Raw genomic sequence first — 18493 nt, 5'->3', positions numbered from 1 at the left:
GGCAAGTACTTTTCGCTTTTGAGTCCTGAGTTTGTGAAGTTCTGGAGACAGCCGCCTCCACCTGTGGTGAAACACGTGGTAAATGACAATAAGGAGAATCGTCTGATAGAGTGACACCAAAAACTTTACTTAACTAAAAACAGAGAAGTTTCAAAAAGTAAAAGTACTTGTTGTGCAGACTAACGTGTATTATTATGAGTTAACACTGTTGGAGTGTACAAGTACCTCAAAAATGTATTGCAGTGCAGTACTTAAGTAAATGTACTACAAAAACAAAAAACAGACAGAAGAAAGTTGAGTTGAGGATTTTATTGTTTCAATAAAAGGAGTCCCACGGACATCGTAATGTAAACTGCTGCTGAATGGAAATGTTTACAGAGTTGTTTCCCAAACCACATCTGATCCCTCTGTGAATGTAACATGTAAAGACTGGTGAGGTTAGAAGGTCGATCAAGTACTGAGGCAACGAGACAAAGACGAATCAGACAAAGACTCATAATATACGACCAGGAAGTAGACAGAACCACACATGTTCCTGGAGATTCTGTCTGATTCTGCTTCACCTCGTTCTGCAGGAATATTTGAACAATAAGCTAAAACTGTGCAGACACACAGCAGTGTGAGACGTTCTCTCTAATGACAGAGGTAGGAGTTAATGCGGGAGCTCGTGGTGAACCAGTTTGTAGTGGGCACCGCAGGATGGACAACGCTGGGGCTCACCCTCATGAAGCCAGAACCAAATCACAGCTGTGTTGTCTTCTTCACCTGTAGAGAGGAAACATGGAGCAGGTGAGAGACGCAAACGCTTTAAAAACACTTCAAATGTCCGTAAGTGAAAACTGAAAATTAAACTAATCACAGATGCTGGTCACTGTAACTGACCTCAGCAGTGTAATGAAGCTGAATCCAGTCAGTATCTTTTAAAGTTTAGTGTTCAGTTCAGTGTTCAGACCAGTTCCCTCTTGGTTTAATTAGAACGTCCCTAAAATGCAGCTTGGCAGGGAACTACTATTAGGGTAGTTCAGAACGTTTTATTTGGACACCGAGACTCAGTGTGTCTGAAATTTTACACAATTCAAAGGAAAATTTTTTTTTATTAAAGTGGAGGATTTAGGAGGGAGTCGACACAAAAACTGGCGACTACTAACGACCAACTCCACCAGTGTCACTGACAGTGACAGAAACAGTACGTCAGAAAACAAACACACACTCAGAACTACAGATTCACCAGAGCAAAGGAGAACAAACTCGTAGCCCACAAATGATGTTATAATTCAGATCTAAGAAGCCTGAGGATGTTTAGTACTTACAGATGCATCCCACAATCCTCTTGTTGGTGATGGAGGGAACAATGTGGGGGTCATCCTTGGAACCAGCGTACGCCTTTGGCTTCAACATGTTGTAGGGATCCTGAAGAAAACAAGTTAGGTCAGATTTACTGATTCTCTGTGTTCACAGTACAAGATTGAAGTGCTCAACTCTCCAGTCATTTGCATTCGTAATTAATAAATGTGCAAACCTGTCTTCTTCTCTCACATCCAAGTACACAAACTCGTTTATTTCCTAAATGGCTTTAACAAAACCTTCACTTCAACTTCACGCTTTTCACTTATACTTCCTTTTTAAAAAAACTTTTGTAAATTCTAGCACTTTTTTGTCCAGGTTGCCTGAAAAGAATTTTAAAATCCAGCAGATGTCGCCATTAAGCGATTCATCAACACAGTTAGAGGAATCTACCACATACTCCATGAGGCATCATCTACAACACCAAACACTCACAGTAAAGCTCATTAAACTGTGCTTAGTGATTTCCTAGTAGAGAATAATTTATATTATGTCAAGGAGAACAGTTATAGACAATAGTTCATGTTTATCCAGTTCCTATATCACAACAGCAGTCAATGTAGATATACTGATTGATGTACATGTTAATCAGATTTAATTATTGAGACCCCCCCCCCCCCAAAAAAAAAAAAAAAAAAAAAAAATAGAAACCTCCATCACACCTTTCCCTCCTTCATGGCTGACATGATGATCTTCTCCAGTCCTGTGGCCTGCTCCTCATCAGTGGGAATTCCTGTAAACACAGAGCATAAAACTAGTCTGACAAAAGCAACAGGGGCAGGGGTTAAATGAAGCAACCTCCCTTTAAGAGCAATGGTGTTCAGCTGCTGTTAACCCACTACGGGATTTGACCTAACAAGCAACACTGTGTTCTTCTGAAACAATCCAAACAGTATTGTAAATCCTACAATAACTGTTCAATTTCTTAATTACATTTTGTAATTTTATGTTTTTTTACTTAAATGGATCATATAATGTTAATCTTTATGTTATGATGTTACATATTTTGTGAAGTTGGACTCACATAGTCAGTGGCCCAAAGTTTGAGGTTAATGTATTGTATTTTCATGCTGGGCAGTAGTGAAATGATCAGGTTTCTCTGGCTAATCTACTTCATGTTCTAAATACTGCAGGATTTCCAGCCAAGTTGTTTGTTTTCAGCACAGTTTGGGCCACAGGAAGACTTCCGATCACTGCCAATCAGAACTGAGTGGGATGGGGGACTTGTGGCATAAAGTGGAATTATAATATGTGTTTTTGTGAATTAACCAAATATTAATTTAATCGTGTATAAAAGGAGTTAAGAAAAAACATAAAGAAGCTAAATTAGGTATAAAATAACCATTTTAAATATTCCAGTGTCAGTATTAAAAAAATCATAACAGATCACTAAACAGCTACCTAACATCACTAGCTTACCAAGGATGAAGTAGCTTTTTATACCGTTTTATTATGAGTCAAATGTTAATTATTCTACTTTAAACCCAGTAAATGGAAACGTTATCTATGTACTACTTAGCTTTATTGGTGCTGTATTCGCCAACTAACGTTATTCTAACCTAACGATCGGTGTTTTAGTCAGTGTAACGTTTTGTGTAGTCAACAGAAACAGAAATACACTTGAACAAACCTAGTTTCTGTTGATGTTCTTAACTAAATTGCAGAAATACGTTTGACCTCTCGACGCTAGCGACACAACACAGCTAACAATGCTAATGCTAACCGGCTTTTAGCGTGCTGTCGTTTTCGCCGCGGTCTCATTCTTTTAAAATCGCACTTAACCAGATTTTCGAGTTTTATGTGTCACCGTGAGTTTCACTCTCACCTCCAGCGGCCATTCCGCGGGTCATAGCAGGGACCCGGGCAGCCCGGCAGGTTGTAGCGGCTCTAGCCGCGGAGCGCAGCAGTAACCTTGCAGCCATTTCTCCTTCTTTACTGTCAGCAGAATGGGGTCGCTCGTTGATGACGTAGGTTTAGGACGTCGCACAATTTGAACGTTTAAAATCTGTTTTTCCGAGTTTGACTAATAAACAGAAAAATAAAATTTACCTTTAATAAAACTGATATTTTATGTTTCTACCAAAATAAACTTTGTATTTTGTCTTTACAAAAATGTATTCAGGTAAAAATGTTATGTTTAAATGTTAAATGTAAATGTTAAATTAAAATGTAATGTTTTTTTAATTAACTAAAATTCAGTCTACGACACAGCCAGAATAAAAGGTTTCTTTATTATTCTGATCATTATTTCTCATGTAAACCCTGTTTAGTTTTTTATTTATTTAAGATAGTCTTGCTGTTTGTTTTATAATATGTAATTAAATGTTCTGATGATGTAAATATATGAATTATTTCATCGATATTTGTAGCTGTTGTTTGTTTATTCGTTATATACCTGGTTATAGGAATGTGAGAACCTTTCATTGTAATCACTGATTGTTTTAAAGTTGGTTCTCCATTAGAACATGTAGAACCATTAATCAGAGGTTCAATTTCCACGTGACCACGTCACCGTCACACACCTGACCGCAGTCAGCCAATTAAATCCCGGCATTTCCCCGCGAAGTGCGAATCCTGCTACAGGACATTTATTTCTCAGGTGGTTTGAAAGTTTGCAGATACTAGTTTTTACCATGTTCTGTTAAATTCTCATCGCACCTGAGGAGACAAGTGGGGAATCAGGACACACCTGGACGTGGTGGATTCACCTGGTCACTGTACTGTGAGTAGGATACTTTATAAATGTGGTAAATAAGAAGTCTGTCTTGTTTCTCAACCTGATCAGATGCTAAACGTCTCTTTTGACTTTTATTTTTGGACATTCACAAACTGGAACAAACCGACATAAACCTTCGTTAAAGTAAAAATGGACCTTCCTCCTCTTATTCCAATATTTTTTCTATTAGTGGGTGACGTCTATTCATAGATGGTAACATTCAATAAAAAACAAAAATTCTCTCAATTGGTTAGAATGTAATGCCAGTAAATTAGTTTCTATAAAGTTCAATATTCCAGTCCACAAACCAGAGTTCAAAAACCCTAACCCTAACCCAGTGTACGACTTTGGCTTCAACATGTTGTAGGGATCCTGAAAGAGGCAGAAGCTACAGGTCACATTTACTGAGGAAATGATAAAATGTATTAAACATCCACTCAAATTCTTAATGTTAAAGTTATTATTGGATGACAGATGTAATTCGTCTTTGTTTCAGCCCTTCATTAACAAGCTTTTCTTGCTTTTTAAACTCTTTATGCATGTTTTCACCTGAGATCTGAGCAAATACAGCTGTGAAACTTTATTTCCCATAAGCTGACATTCTCTAACAATAACAAGGAGAAAACCAAAACGTTCAATCATTTAGTTCACAATCCTTCTTTCTGTAATTACATATATAACTGAAGGAGGCTCTGTTGCAGGTTGTAGCTCCTCTAACCACGGAGCCATGTTCCCTTCTTTGTCGTCACTAGTCGCAGATATGACGTCATTCACAAATCATTTTTTTCTGCAAGATTGAAACTTTGGCAGAGATGAAAGATGAGGAGAGAGATTCTGAGAGTGGAGCCCGTGTCCTGCAGTAGATCCCTGCAGGCTAATGCTGAGGCTAGTACTTAAGTTGTAGTAAAGAAAAGTTGTTCTTGCTTTAATCTGCTTTTAAAGAACAACAGGTCTGAAATGCATTTTTCTCTCTTCTAAGAGGAACTGGCTGATCTCTTTTCAGTTTCTGAAGACAAACTCCAGCTGGAATGAAAAGGTTTAATTTAATTTAAAGTGAAAACTAACTACCTCTGATATAAAAACATTCAACTTAAGTTCTTGCAAATTCAATCGTGTATGTGTAAAATTTAAAAATACTACCAACGCCACCCAAACAAACCCCCATCACCAGAATGTACATTTTACTTTACAATGAACATTATGTAAAGTTCTACAAATAAACTGTAAATAAATCATATCTACAAATGTATTTCTATTTATTACATCAAGTCAATAAATGACTTATTAAACAAGACCACAACAAAGTGTTTCATGTTTGTTTTCTTATTGGTACATACACAAATACGTCTTTAACAATTACTGTTTATTATTGTAGTTGGTTTTGTGAACAGTGAATTTCATCCAGTGACGTAAAACAATAGGTTTTAGACAAATGAGTTGATACCAGAGACACATTTAGTAATCTTCAGAGCATTTTCAGTGTTTTAAAATTAAGGTTGAAAAAGCTCCACATAGTTGGCGGGGAACAAGCCGTAGTGTCCATCAGGTCCGTAACCTTTCCACCAGCCCTCGTCCACCATGTCAATCCCGGTTATAAGGTCCTCAGGGTCAAAGGAAATCTCAGTGTCGTCCACTGTGGAGGAGAGGGACAAGTAAACAGTTTTCAAACGACAAGGCCACTTCCTTTCCTGTTCACTGAAGACATTTTAGGTCAAAAGATAAATATGAGACAGTTCAGCATTTTAGTTTTTATTTGATGCTATGTCTGCCTTAATGCATTAAATTATATAAAACATAAAATCTTTTGAAATGGATTATAAGTAAAGAACATGTAACTGACAGGTGTTTCTTGTTACCCAGGTAAGTCTAACTAGCTTTACATGACTATTGGTTTTAGCCTGTGAAGAGTATTTGATGTGAAGAAGCTTAAATAACAAGGAACCCAGTTTTTAATTTTAAACCAGACCAAACAAGGGAATGTCGTGAAAAATAATCCACTGGTGTATCGAGCCACAAGAAACCAAATATTTAATTAATACTTTTGCTCACTTAAGATCTGGGTCAACTGATACAAACAGTACAAAATGGAGTCATCTTCAGTAGTCGATCGTATCTAGATGTAAATACCGTAAAGTAGAAGCTGAAGCTCTGCATGTTTGTCTCATATCCACCTTCTGATCTTTTAATACATCATAATAAAACAGTCTTTGTCTCTGGTTCTGGTTCCTTCCATCTTTGGACTTACGTGTGTGTGTACTTACCAGCCTGGTAATCGTACAGAGCAACAGCACAGATGTTCTCTCCGTTGGCGACTGCACCGTTATCTTCGTCCTTAAATTTGAAGACAAATCGAGATGTTTCACATCAGTTTTAACAAAGTTAATGTCACATCTGCGAGTTGAGTGGTTACAACTGGACTTGGGCTGAGCAGTGAAACGTGGGACTAACAAAAAGAAGCCCAGCTACTAGGACTCTGCTCCCAGGTAACCTCACCTGGATGACTGAGCATGCTTATTGGCAGATGTTGATGCGACTGAACTGAACTTACTGCGACATTTTCATACAGCTGCTCGTCTGTCTGCACTGGTTTGGGTGCATCGTACAGATTCTCCTGATACAAGTTCCCTGTGGGTAAAATAAATTCACGTTATTTACAATAAATCATCGTTTTTCTTTATCTCTTCATACGGTTGAACACTAACGATAAGTAAGTAATTAAAACTTGTACTTGGTTCATATGCTTTAATGCGTTCTTCAAAGTAAAATTACTAATATTATGAATGTACACCATTACAAACATAATTTTAAAATATTGCTTAAACGTATCTTTATAATCAGGAAAATGTACCTAAAGTATTAAAGGTGAAAATTCTAGTTTATTATAATTCTTCTGAAATCAGTATTTTATTGTTTTGGTTGCAGTTTTAGTTTTGTCTGACAAACATGAAAAAAAAAATTTTTTTTTTGTTTGAAAAGCAGCTGAAAAGAACAGAACTGACTGAATTTGATCTGTTTCACATTCAGATCATGAATCGTACCAGGAGTCGCTTGATGTGCGTCTTCAAACTCATCTGACCACTCGTCCTCTTCTGTGTGACCAGCATCTGTGGACAAATCACACAGTCTCTAATTCTCCAAAACCATCTTTTACCGTGGACGGATCACCACATCTGTCTCCAGGACGACCAAGTCCCATAAACTGAGAGTTTCTGTGCTCGTCCTGCTTCTATAATTTGTCCCATTGTGTGTCCTGTTAGCAACTCTTTTTAGTCATTTCACTAAATGTAGTTGTAGACATAGAGTCTCTTTTCAGTCATCATGTCTGTATTTTGTCATCTTCTGTGTAAATGTGACTGTTTATGTCTAATTGAGTTTTTTCCTCTCTGACTAAACGTAGTCATCGTCTCTTTGTGCTGTACTTGAGGGATTTTCTTAAACTGCTACAAAAGTCCATTTGGTGATGAACTGATCAGACTTTGGTTTCAGATTTCTCTTTTCTGTTTTATTAACATCACGTTATTAAAGTAAAAAAACTAAATGGATTCAGAATCACAGAACATAAGGCTCCTGGGTGAACATGGATTTTAATCTTTCCATCTTTAACCTGTTCTGTTTCGATGTTGGTGACACATTAATATTTTTCTCATATTTACACAAACTTTAATCAGCTCATAATCACATGTTGTGTTTTTGTTGTCTCACCTGCAGGTTGAACAGCGGAGTGTGATGTGGCTGCTGCAGGTGAATGAGACGGCACAGGTGAGTCAGGAGGAGAAGGAGACAGGTGGGACCTCCATGAGATGGAGGCTGCAGCTGCTGGAGACTGAGGCTGCACCGCAGACTCTGTCTCAAAGGACCTCTGAGACATAAATGGACTCTGGAGCTTCCCTGAGAGACATTGGGTGAGGGTGAGTGAAAGTATGAATATCATTAGCCACTTCCTGGTTCTTCAGGTTTGTGGTGCTTACCAGGCCTGGATGACGTAGGAGACGATGCTGCGTTCGCCTCAGCGTTCTGTTCCCTCTGTTTGAAAATGTCTCTGGGATTAATTGACCTCTGAGAAATGAGAACTTTAGCCTCCTGTGAATGAGAGACGTGTTCATAAAAATGCATGAAAGCAACATCATTAATATATTTCCAGATTAGCAGCGAGTCATTTTTACTCACGTTCGCTTTCTGCACCGATGCAGCAGAGTTTATGCCTTTCTTTAGGTTTTCTTTGTCCTGCTGGTTCTAAACAGACACGTTATGTTTTTAGAATACGTTTCATGTGGAATCTGCAGCTTTTCACTGCACATGTGTAATCAGTGCATTATCTTAAAGAATTTGTAGGGGACTATTTTCTATGGCGGATCAATCGACTTGTTTTTGCAAGAAGTGAATTCTTTTTCTTTTAAATCTGACGAGATACATTTAATTCCACATTTTTTACATCTAAAACACAAAAATGAATGATACTTTTCAATCGTTTGTCAGTTAAAGTTAAAGTCATGTGCTTGTGTAACACAGTCAGCCGAAATCATGAGAGGAACGTGTCACTGGCTGCAGTAAAACATTTAAAGCAGTGTGCGCGCTGAAGGATGGTGCTGCACCAACTGGGCATAGTTTGGCCCACAGGAAGACTTCCAGACTGGCCAATCACCACAGAGTGGGGGGAAAGCTGGCCTTATAGGCACAGAAGCTTTTTAATGTCAGTGTCATATACCTCATATAATCTGTATGAGTAGAGGCCAGAATCAGATGTGACCACTTTAATATGATTTGATTTAACAGAAAGTCTCTTTCTCTATAATAATCATCTGAGTTCGAATCTATTAAGTGTTTAATGCTCCACTCACCAGTTGTTGCTGCTCCTTCACTCTTTCCTCTTCTTCTCTCTGCTTCTGATAAATCCTGTCACAAACACAAAAAACTCAAACTGGCACATGTGCGATTATTTAAAGATTTATTTCATTCAGATTATGTGGATTTAAATGATTCTTATTCCACTGGGAGTCAGTGGATGTTTGTGTCCTGTGTGTTTCACCCACTTCTCCTGTTGGATCTGCTGATCTCGCTCCTTTGCTTTCCGCTCTCTCTCCTTCGCCTGCTTCTCCTCCATCTCCTTCCTCTCCTTCTCCAGCTTCTGTCTCTCCAGCTCAGCTCGTTTTTTCTCCTCCTGCTGGCGACGCTCTTCGTCCCTCTGAACCAGAGACTCGTGTTATTTTAAATGGAACTATAAAATACTCAGGTTGCAGAAGAAGAAATGAAGAGAAACCTGAGCTTTGACCCAGAAGTCGTCTTTGTTGGTTTGCTGAATTTCCTGCACAGCATTGACTTTCCGATACACAGAACTCTGAGGAACAAATCAGCAAGTTAATTATTTCCTAATAAGACACAGAGGAGTCATAGAGTGTTTGTTTGAGTCTGAAAGAACAATATTAAAAATAATCAGTTCACCAGTCGTTGCTGCTCCCTCACTCTTTCCTTCTCTTCTTCTCTCTGTTTCTCAGAATTTCTGCCACAAACACACAAATAAAAACCAAATCAGTGGCTTTGATTCTTTGGTTATGTGTTCACACTGCTGGATCGACGTCCTGTCAGGCCCGGGGCAAAACACGGTGTCGGCCCCCTTGGGAACCCCCGCTATGTGGTGTTTGTCAGTTCCATTATTTTTCCTTGAAACCAAATAGAAGTTTGGACTTCACCAATCGAACATTCAGCCCCACTGTTGACCCCCCCACGAGTGGTCGACCAGCAAAGAAACCTGCTTGTTTAGTAGTTGCTGTGACTGGGAGTCTGAGGCCCAGTGGATGTTCGTGTCCTGTGTGTTTCACCCACTTCTCCTGTTGGATCTGCTGATCTTGCTCCTTTGCTTTCCGCTCTCTCTCCTTCGCCTGCTTCTCCTCCATCTCCTTCCTCTCCTTCTCCAGCTTCTGTCTCTCCAGCTCAGCTCGTTTTTTCTCCTCCTGCTGGCGACGCTCTTCGTCCCTCTGAACCAGAGACTCGTGTTATTTTAAATGGAACTATAAAATACTCAGGTTGCAGAAGAAGAAATGAAGAGAAACCTGAGCTTTGACCCAGAAGTCGTCTTTGTTGGTTTGCTGAATTTCCTGCACAGCATTGACTTTCCGATACACAGAACCCTGAGGAACAAATCAGCAGAAGATGAGCTGTGAATTATAAAATGCTGCTTCAGTTGCACGTGACGTTGTTTCCTCACCACAGGTCCTCTCGGAGCGTCTCTGTACTCTGTTTGTTTGTGGAAATTGAAGTTGGCGCCAGATGCTTTGGCCACTTTTGCCAAGATGGTCTCCGGTTCCACGTCTACCTCTGCCCGGGCGTTTATGGTCACGTGGGCTCCCTGTGGGCATTTTTAAGGAAAGTCGTTATCATTACACTGTAGTGTTTGATGAGCTGCAGAATGATGTACCAGAGTCAGACTCACCTTTAGGAAGGTGGCTATCGTGCTCATGTGGTTGGCACATATTCCTTTTCGAGAGTCCTTCACACCTTCACCTGTCTGTTTACATGAGGGCACATGTCGATGCACTCTCGTGTATGCTTTGTGTTTTCTTTGTTTGACAAATTTAAACTGTTTTTCTTACCCAGTTTATCAGGACATATTTCGGCAGACCAGAGTTGGGATCCTGGACACGGCAGAAAGCGTACATCACCTTCCCACTGTTCAGTTCCTCAACCATCTCCTCCAGTCCACCATCTACACACACACGAACACACACACACACACGCACACACACACACACACACACACTGAATGTCCAAAGTGTCCAAAAGTGCCTAAAAAGGAATCCACTACAAGTAAAAGTACTAAAGTACACGATCTAAAATGTACTATTAATACAACAGTACTGATAAGTATTTTAAGCACTTTTGATGTTGGTGCTGTTGATAACATCAGTGCACAAGTCTGGTCCAGGTTCAGGTTCAGGTAAAGAAGTACAGAAATCTCTCTTTACAGCACATTACCTCCTTTTTCTGCCAGACGGATGTCATTACTGTTCCCCTCATAAGTAAACAGCGCCCTGGAAATGATGCAGGAGGATGTTAGCAGACAGGTAATTATAGTTCAATCAACAAGGAAGTGAAATCTATGACTGGCTCATTATTTGTTCTTTCTGGAGGGTTAGAAATTAGATAACTCACCAGTTTGTATCTGACTTGGCGTCGACCACGTCTTTATAAGCTGCCATCAGTGCAGCACCGTTCTTACTCAAGTTCACTGCCATTTTAATCCAGGTTTCCTCATTCACCGTCCAAACAGACTGCTGCTGATAATCCGACACAGACTCGTCCTGAGATCCAACAGCCTGTGAAGGTGTCGCAAAGAAAGAAAAGTGCAGGTGGTAAGAAAAGTGATCGTATTGTAGTAAAACTGTCCAGTTTTACAGCAGAGAGAGAGCTACTTCGGTTTATTGTGATTTACCTCGGCTCTGGTCTGTCAAACCAGTCAGAGGAGAAGAGCAAAACCTGATCTGCCACATTCTTGCATGTTACTCACCTCTGAAGTACAATCATTGTTATCAAAAGGGAACTAGAAGAGAATAGAGAAAATATACGTTTATTCATATGACTTCCTATTATTCATGGGTGCTCTCTCCTATGCACGGCTCTCAGTGAGAGTGAAGGAAGGCATTAAGACAATATTTATATGAAAACACAGTGAGAGGGTGTGTGAAGGTGTGTGTGTTTATTTCTGGCCTAGATGACAGCGAACAGGGTGTGATTCAGTGTGATTGTTTTACATATAGAGAGGAGCAGCAAAAACATCCTCTTCAAACAGAAAGCTTTGTCAGGTCAGGCTGATGAAGTACAGGCTCTGTCTGATGCACAGACGTGAGATTAACAGTAGCCTCACCCTCTGATGAGTGCACTAACCAAAATGAGTCGCTCCCTTTCCCCTGTGGTTTACCCCACAGACCACGACAGGCAGGTTAGGAAGTGACGTTAAACAAGATGCCTCAAAGGTGCAAAAATGACTGCAGGTTGAAAATGAATGTAAGAACAAGGAAACAGAACTACTCTAAGCAGAGTCTCTTTACAGAGAGGTTTTAAATTACTCTGCCCTGTTTTTATTAACACGTGATTTGATCTGTGAAAGCACAGTCCAGGCAAGACGAGGCCTGTCGTCTAGCTGAAGGTGTTGTTATTGTTCTAAGTCTGCATGTTCTTCCTGTGTTCGTGAGAGTTTCCTCCCACAGTCCAAAGACGTGCAGATTAGGGTTAACGGGTGTCTCCCCCATTTCCAATAATGTTACCTCTTGTTTCTTAGTTCCCCCTGACTTTGGTGGCTGAAACGTTTCTCGTGAGCAGAGAGGAAAAACTCTCTATAATGGATGAAACCTCCAGCAGCACCAGGCTCAGGGTGGGCGGCCATCTGCCTCGATTGGTTGGGGTGAGTGGAAAGAAGAGAGAAGAATAAGTCAATAGGTAACTTATTCAATGTTCTCCGGTACTTTAAGTTTTCCATTTTGTCAGCTTCAGTTTACAGGTGCAGATTAATAATATGAAATACAATCAGTTCTTTATCTGCAAACATAAAACCTGCTGGTTGGAAATGCACAAAGCAGTGAGGACGTCACACACCAGGTGAAGCTGGTACTTGTAAATAAAACTGTTTCCACTAGAGGGAGTTTTAACATTAGAAATATTCAATGCTTCACCAGAGATGGAACTGGAGACTGAAAATCTACACTGATCATATTCTGGATATTTTCCTATCATCAACAAATCCAGTGTGTTAAGAGTAAATTCAGCAGCAGATTCATTCACATAATAAAACATGACTTTGATAGTTTTACATCAGCAGGAGGACTTTAAACTCCCCACACGTCACATGTAGGAGCAAAACAACCTGACAGCTCATTGTGGTTTCTTTCTTCTCAGTAGTTTTGCATCTTTCTGTGGTCATTTAGTTTCTGTTTGGAGCTTTTTGTGTTTGTTTGGTGACTCTCTGTCGTTTTCTCTCTGTTGCCAGAGCAGGTCCCATGACCTCTTGAATCCCTGGGTCAATTCCTAATAGTCACTTTCAGAGATACATGGCTGAAGACGTCAGTCTAAACTATTTTCAGTGGTGGATTAATCCACATTTGCAGCAACGGGGTCACGGGGTGTTTGATGGACGACTATTTCCTCATCAGCTGCACCGAGTGCTCCCTCAGGCTGCCTGACAAACCTTCACGTGCTGCATGGGGAATATCTTGGAGGCAGTACGTGGAAGTCAGCTGCAACTATGGTGAGTCTGCATTTCCCTTTGACCCCCACTGGGCTCCACAGATGATTCGACCGACTCGCATATCACGTCCTCAGTAGCACAAGATGACACTGAGTGTGGTGAAGTTTCTGTGTGTTTGACAGATGTGACTTTCAGAGAGGAACAGGAGCAGCATTCATGGACACAACAACAGAACAGGGATCACTCTCTTAAGGGTCAGAGGGGGAAAAAGTGCCTGGAGCCGAAGGTGACGGCACCACGTGTCTGTGTGAGTCTACGTTTACATCACAGACCTCCGAGAAAAAGATGATGTGATTCTAATTTCAGCCTCTTAGTTTCTCTTCTGTCTGATGCATTTCTGATTCATTTCTCCATTTTTCTAAAATCAAGCAACACTGACTGTGACTGTGAGTGTGAGCCTATAAACACAGTGTACTAGAATACTAAAAATAGAAACTAAAACGAGGCCCAGTTTTGTCTCTGAGCAGCAGCAGAAGAAGCTTTGAGCACAAACGTCATGATGCTCAGCTCTGATCCGTGACGTGTCCGTGTCCCGAGCTGTCACACGTGGTTCCATGTCTGTCTCTCTGAGGCCTCTCTGCTTTTGGAAAACCACACCGGTGTTTACTGTGAACTGCTGGTCTTTGGTGATTTGGTGGAACAGCTACTGACGTTTCTCTCTTTAAATGAGAGGAGGATCAGTCCAGGTACAGTCCAGACTGAGTCGGCTCCATGATTCTTTTGATTCTTTTGATTCCCCTGTGTTCTGCGTCTTTCCATGAAGATGTTCAAAAACAGACGGCATTTAACGCTACAGATTCCAAACCCTCGTTCTCCACACAGGAAGCACTCGTTAAGTGTTAATCCCATTTTCCAGCGTTACACTACGGTGTTGACATTAATTTAATTTGGTGTTTTTCCTATAACACAGAGTGGGGGGGCCGGCAGACGATCCTGTTAGTAAATGAATGGGTGATTGATGGACTGAAGCTCAAGAGCAAATTACCCCCCTGGAGCTATAAGCTCCCTCCCCCGTCCGTCCTCCCTCCTTTCTTTGACCCCCCCCACTGATTCTCCCTCTTCCTGCTCCGACGGTCACAGTAACATTTTTGTTTGTGTGTTTACAGTTAAAAACAGCTGCTGCACAAACAAACGGTGAAGAAAACAGAAACATTAAGAAACAGAAGTGAAAGAATTAAAATAATTAACAGCAGAAATATCAGATATTAACAAAGCGCTCAGCTGACAGTAGTAGAGTTGTGTATTTACTAGTGATACATGTAGTTATCAGAGTACACAAACTAAAACTGTAAAACTGTAAAACGAGTACCGGCCTAAAGCGTAGCAGTGGGAGACTCCACTGACTCAGGTCAGACTCCAGTGTTTGTCAAACACTAACGGACTCAGATTGACTCTGACTTAGTGTTTGAGCCCGTTCTCACTCCAGGGGCGTCGCATTCTGACGCTTTGTCACCTGCACAGGTGTAACATGTCGACGCTGAAGGAATGTCAACTGATTACTGTGTGTTTTACCAAGACCGTTCCAGGAATTACTTGCTTCACTCTGAGGTTTCTGTGTCTAACCCCAACCCAGCTGTTATTGTGCATTAAGTCAATCAAACCATTAGGTTTCATCCTCTGACCGTTTTAATAAGATTTCCAGCAGACGGCCAACATCGTTCACACAGCGTCAACGAGTGACGCTAAACCTGGCAACCTGCACAGCAGACCCCCAGAGACCATGGAGCAAGGCAGTAAGATCTGCTGTCGAAATGCTGCGTCTTTGTTTTGTTGTTGTAGTTACTTTCCACATTTGTGAAGTAATGGTGCTAATACCGTGTAATTTAGTTGTATAGGTCAAATAAAAAACTGATTGTTTCTCAAATGTCGCCATAATAAAAGAAAAACGTGAGAAAACAAAGAGCGAAGAGAGGAGAATACATCTAAACACAGGAAACGGAGCCGGGAAACATGAGGGGAATTTGGAGGAAATGGTGTCAATAACAGACGTTATACAACGTTGTATTACAGCATTTTTGTCTGTGCTTCATGCAAAAGTCTCTTTCATTTAAATAGGAGTTTGGCATTGGTCCCATTCAAATGAATCCTCCATCTTGTTTGTTGTTGTTGTTTTTGTTTTGGGTGGAACCCAAAGAGCCAGACTCCACCTATGAACTATGATGAAGACAATGTTCTAAAATCATTTAACACCTGGAAGAAGAAGAATAAAATAACAGAATTAGAGAATGAGTGGTGCCGGTTAGAGCAACTGGACAGATTTAGGTCTGTAAACCTGTAAAACAAGCTGGTACAGTGTAGTAAAATATACTACAATAGTATTTATAACTGTATATACTGTACTATAGCACACATGATTGCAAAATGACAGTATGGAAAGTATAATGTAAGATTATAAGTATTACATTAGAGTCTGTACTATATTATCTTCATTTGTGTTACTTTACTTTTATTACAATTCACATTAAAATACTGCAGTTTTTACTCCACTACATATATCTGACAGCTGCAATTACTTTTTAAATTAGGGTAGTACTTACACATTACAGCTCACTAATAAAAAGTAATAAAGTATTATTATGGTAACTACCACAGCGATAACCAGGTGCTGACTAAAGAACCTGGTAAAAGTAATTTAAAGCAGTTCACCTTCACTTGCTAACGTTGTATATTACATTAAACCTACTTTTACTCATGTGCTACTTCGATTTAGTGCTCAGTGTTAGCTTCACTGTCTGCTGACACTGTTGGAGAACTGATCATCCTGCAGTTTAGAGACAGAAAATAAAACATATATATGTGGACGACGTCCACGCAGCAGAGCTCCAGGTGCAGCTGTCGTCCTCCAGCTGCTGATGACCTCAGTCCTGAACCATTTCACAGAAGTACGTGGATATTTTCTCAACTCAGTATATTGGACTCTGTTGACAGAAAACAAAACCAAATCCATGAAGATGTTTTCTAAATTTAGGTAAAGGCTGTAAATGACAGTGTGTGTTTAAAAGGGACAGTTTGGCTTCTCCAGTGTCTCTGTCCTCTGTTTCTGTGCTGTAATGAGCTTGAGCTGTGTAAACATGCACCCACACAACACATTCAACCTCCATCTCTCTCTCACATACACCAAGTTGTTCTGACACAGTCTGAAGCTAAATTTCATCATCCTCCCCGTCTTTGCAGAAATCTCAGAGCCGGTGTGGTGCAGACACAGTGAAGACAGTTAGATCCACAGTTAGTGACTCCTCGTGAGCAAAGTGAGAAATCCAGGTTAACACTGACACTACAAGTATAAATGAATAAAAATAAATAATAATAAGTAATAAATGTTAATTTATGAATGTATTAAACCGTTCTTTATTATATTCATTGTTAAAAAGCAGTAAAACATAATGATACATTTAGAAAACCGGGTTCAGTTTGTCTGGATCTCAGTTCAACTTAATCCATCGCATGCTGTTAATGTGAAGAACTGGCTGCAGTCAGAGGCCCAGTTTGGTGATCCAGCTCACTGATGGTTTCACTCATGAAACAGTAACGTCTGACGTTCTGACACGTGTGTAGTCACAACTTAATCATATTGGTTTAAATAAAGGTTTCAAGAGTTTACGACCTGTGATCATGAGTTTATCACTTAAAGCTACAATATGCTACTTACGTTAGCATTAGCTCCCTGCTCTAATCTGCTACGCTCTGCTACGCTCCACCACCATCTTCCAGAGCTTCAAGCAGTCAGAATAATACATTTAAACATGAATTTAGCAGAAATAACTGAAATTCTCTGATTCTCCTTCAGAAACTTGTAGAGGTAAATATCTCTGCACTCTCACCAAATAAAATAAATAAAATATAAAAAAGTTTACATAATTAAAGGTAATTAAGGTAACTAAGGTTATAAATAGGAAAGTTGTGTGTTGGGTTTTTTACACTCTGTTAATCTGCAGTGTCCTAACCTCATTTAAAATTCTTAATTCCTACATAACAGTGAATTCAATTCAAACTGAATTGTAATTTAATTTGTGTTTTCACAGCTTTACAACTGTAAGATTGTAATAAACATGTTCTTTGTGCTGTAGAAACCTGAAAACTGAGTGAGAGAGAGAGAAATACCACATCTGGAGTCAGGAATACGCCCAAGTCTCCAGTTTCATTTCCACCATTACGAGCAGGAAAAGGGGTTACAGACCTAAAACCTCCCAGTGTTCCCAGTTGATTTCTGTTACTGGAGCCACTTTGTGACGGAACTAGAAAATCCATTACATTCCTGACAGGCCTCTTCAACCCTGGCAGGCAGATTGAGATATGACCAGTCTGCTGGAGGGCTACACACACACACCAGCAGCTGTGTCTATCAGCAGGAGGGGATTACAGAGAGGGCTCAGTCTTTGGCTCAGACCCAGATCCTCTCCCCCAGAGCTATGCAGGACCTGGGGGGAGAGGGAAGAGGCTGCATGCCTCGGTTCAAACCCCAAATCTGCCTCCTACTGTAGGATGTCTATCACGGGGTTCTGCAGTTCACTTTGACCTTGTGTGTGTCTCCTACAGCATGTGTTCGTGTGTTTGTGCGTGTAAATGTTTGAGAGCCCGTCGGTGCAGAGGAAATCCCTCTTTTGTTTCCAGGCAAGTGTATGCTCTGTGTGTTTAAAGGAGGAAACTCAAAGATGGTAGAAGTGGGAAGATAAGAGAAAGTCAGGGAGGCTTGTGCTTTGAATAACCAGACTAAATTATAATACTGCATATTTCTAATATGAAACATGATTAGTTAAAAAAAATAAATGACTGTATGTGATTTGTGCTCATTATGCAGATAAATTAACTAAATTCAATCAGGATTAAGTGTCATAGATTATCAGTTTTTTAATGTATCACCAGGAGGCAGGGTTGAATAAAAAGAATGCAGAGCAACCTTGAAGAAGAGGAGAAAACGAACACAAAGACTCAGAGGGGGGTTACGGGGCAATGGATACTAATTGCCACCAGGTTGCTCTCCACAGGGGAACTTCTATTGAGTTGCGAGTAGGAGCAGTAATGTGTATGTTTATCTATGTATTTAATTATGTATGTGCATGTTTCTTTGTGCACAAATGGGAAACACAGACTCCTTCAATAATAATAATAATACTGTCGACCACACATTCTCATGTACATTATTATCAGTTGTACTAATCTGAACATTAATTGTTATTCTATCTTTGTCTGTGTTCTGT

At 40.1% G+C, this 18493-nt stretch overlaps 2 protein-coding genes across 5 annotated transcripts; both read right to left on the bottom strand.

Moving 5' to 3' along the window:
• Window positions 1-289: 289 nt before the first annotated feature.
• Window positions 290-3303, bottom strand: zgc:86599 (Cyt_c_Oxidase_Vb domain-containing protein). The gene is made up of 4 exons (XM_026353723.1): window positions 3170-3303; window positions 2007-2077; window positions 1311-1410; window positions 290-765 (listed from the first exon to the last, which is right to left on the bottom strand). The coding sequence occupies exons 1-4, from the start codon at window positions 3264-3266 to the stop codon at window positions 653-655; spliced, it is 381 nt and encodes a 126-aa protein (XP_026209508.1). The 5' UTR covers window positions 3267-3303; the 3' UTR covers window positions 290-652.
• A 2101-nt stretch (window positions 3304-5404) lies between these two features.
• On the bottom strand, window positions 5405-11668 carry LOC113159818 (drebrin-like protein A). 4 transcript variants are annotated; one of them, XM_026356754.1, is made up of 19 exons: window positions 11562-11668; window positions 11207-11370; window positions 11030-11085; window positions 10648-10760; window positions 10488-10562; window positions 10263-10403; window positions 10108-10185; window positions 9881-10032; window positions 9500-9557; window positions 9318-9395; window positions 9091-9242; window positions 8899-8953; window positions 8228-8293; window positions 8029-8140; window positions 7763-7948; window positions 7099-7164; window positions 6609-6685; window positions 6322-6391; window positions 5405-5693 (listed from the first exon to the last, which is right to left on the bottom strand). In XM_026356754.1, the coding sequence occupies exons 2-19, from the start codon at window positions 11287-11289 to the stop codon at window positions 5551-5553; spliced, it is 1761 nt and encodes a 586-aa protein (XP_026212539.1). In that variant the 5' UTR covers window positions 11290-11370; window positions 11562-11668; the 3' UTR covers window positions 5405-5550. The 4 variants fall into 4 exon arrangements, with proteins under 4 accessions (XP_026212539.1, XP_026212538.1, XP_026212540.1 ...); XM_026356753.1 differs by having other exon boundaries at window positions 11487-11575; XM_026356755.1 differs by lacking the exon at window positions 9318-9395 and having other exon boundaries at window positions 9091-9155; window positions 9551-9557; window positions 11487-11575.
• Window positions 11669-18493: the final 6825 nt, after the last annotated feature.

Source organism: Anabas testudineus, chromosome 12 (genome assembly GCF_900324465.2).
Source record: "Anabas testudineus chromosome 12, fAnaTes1.2, whole genome shotgun sequence".
Taxonomy (NCBI): Eukaryota; Metazoa; Chordata; class Actinopteri; order Anabantiformes; family Anabantidae; genus Anabas; species Anabas testudineus.
The sequence above is the reverse complement of the archived record's forward strand: the minus strand, read 5'-3'. Positions and strand labels throughout refer to the sequence as shown.

Excerpts from the sequence above, each read along its gene's own strand:
- zgc:86599 (XM_026353723.1), bottom strand. The coding sequence starts at position 3,266 with ATGGCTGCAAGGTTACTGCTGCGCTCCGCGGCTAGAGCCGCTACAACC. Across the intron at positions 2,078-3,169 it reads CCGCGGAATGGCCGCTGGAG|GAATTCCCACTGATGAGGAG; the intron begins GTGAGAGTGAAA and ends CTGTGTTTACAG. Across the intron at positions 1,411-2,006 it reads CAGCCATGAAGGAGGGAAAG|GATCCCTACAACATGTTGAA; the intron begins GTGTGATGGAGG and ends TGTTTTCTTCAG.
- LOC113159818 (XM_026356754.1), bottom strand. The coding sequence starts at position 11,289 with ATGGCAGTGAACTTGAGTAAGAACGGTGCTGCACTGATGGCAGCTTAT. Across the intron at positions 10,033-10,107 it reads ACTTCTGGGTCAAAGCTCAG|AGGGACGAAGAGCGTCGCCA; the intron begins GTTTCTCTTCAT and ends TCTCTGGTTCAG. Across the intron at positions 6,392-6,608 it reads AGCTGTATGAAAATGTCGCA|GACGAAGATAACGGTGCAGT; the intron begins GTAAGTTCAGTT and ends TTCAAATTTAAG.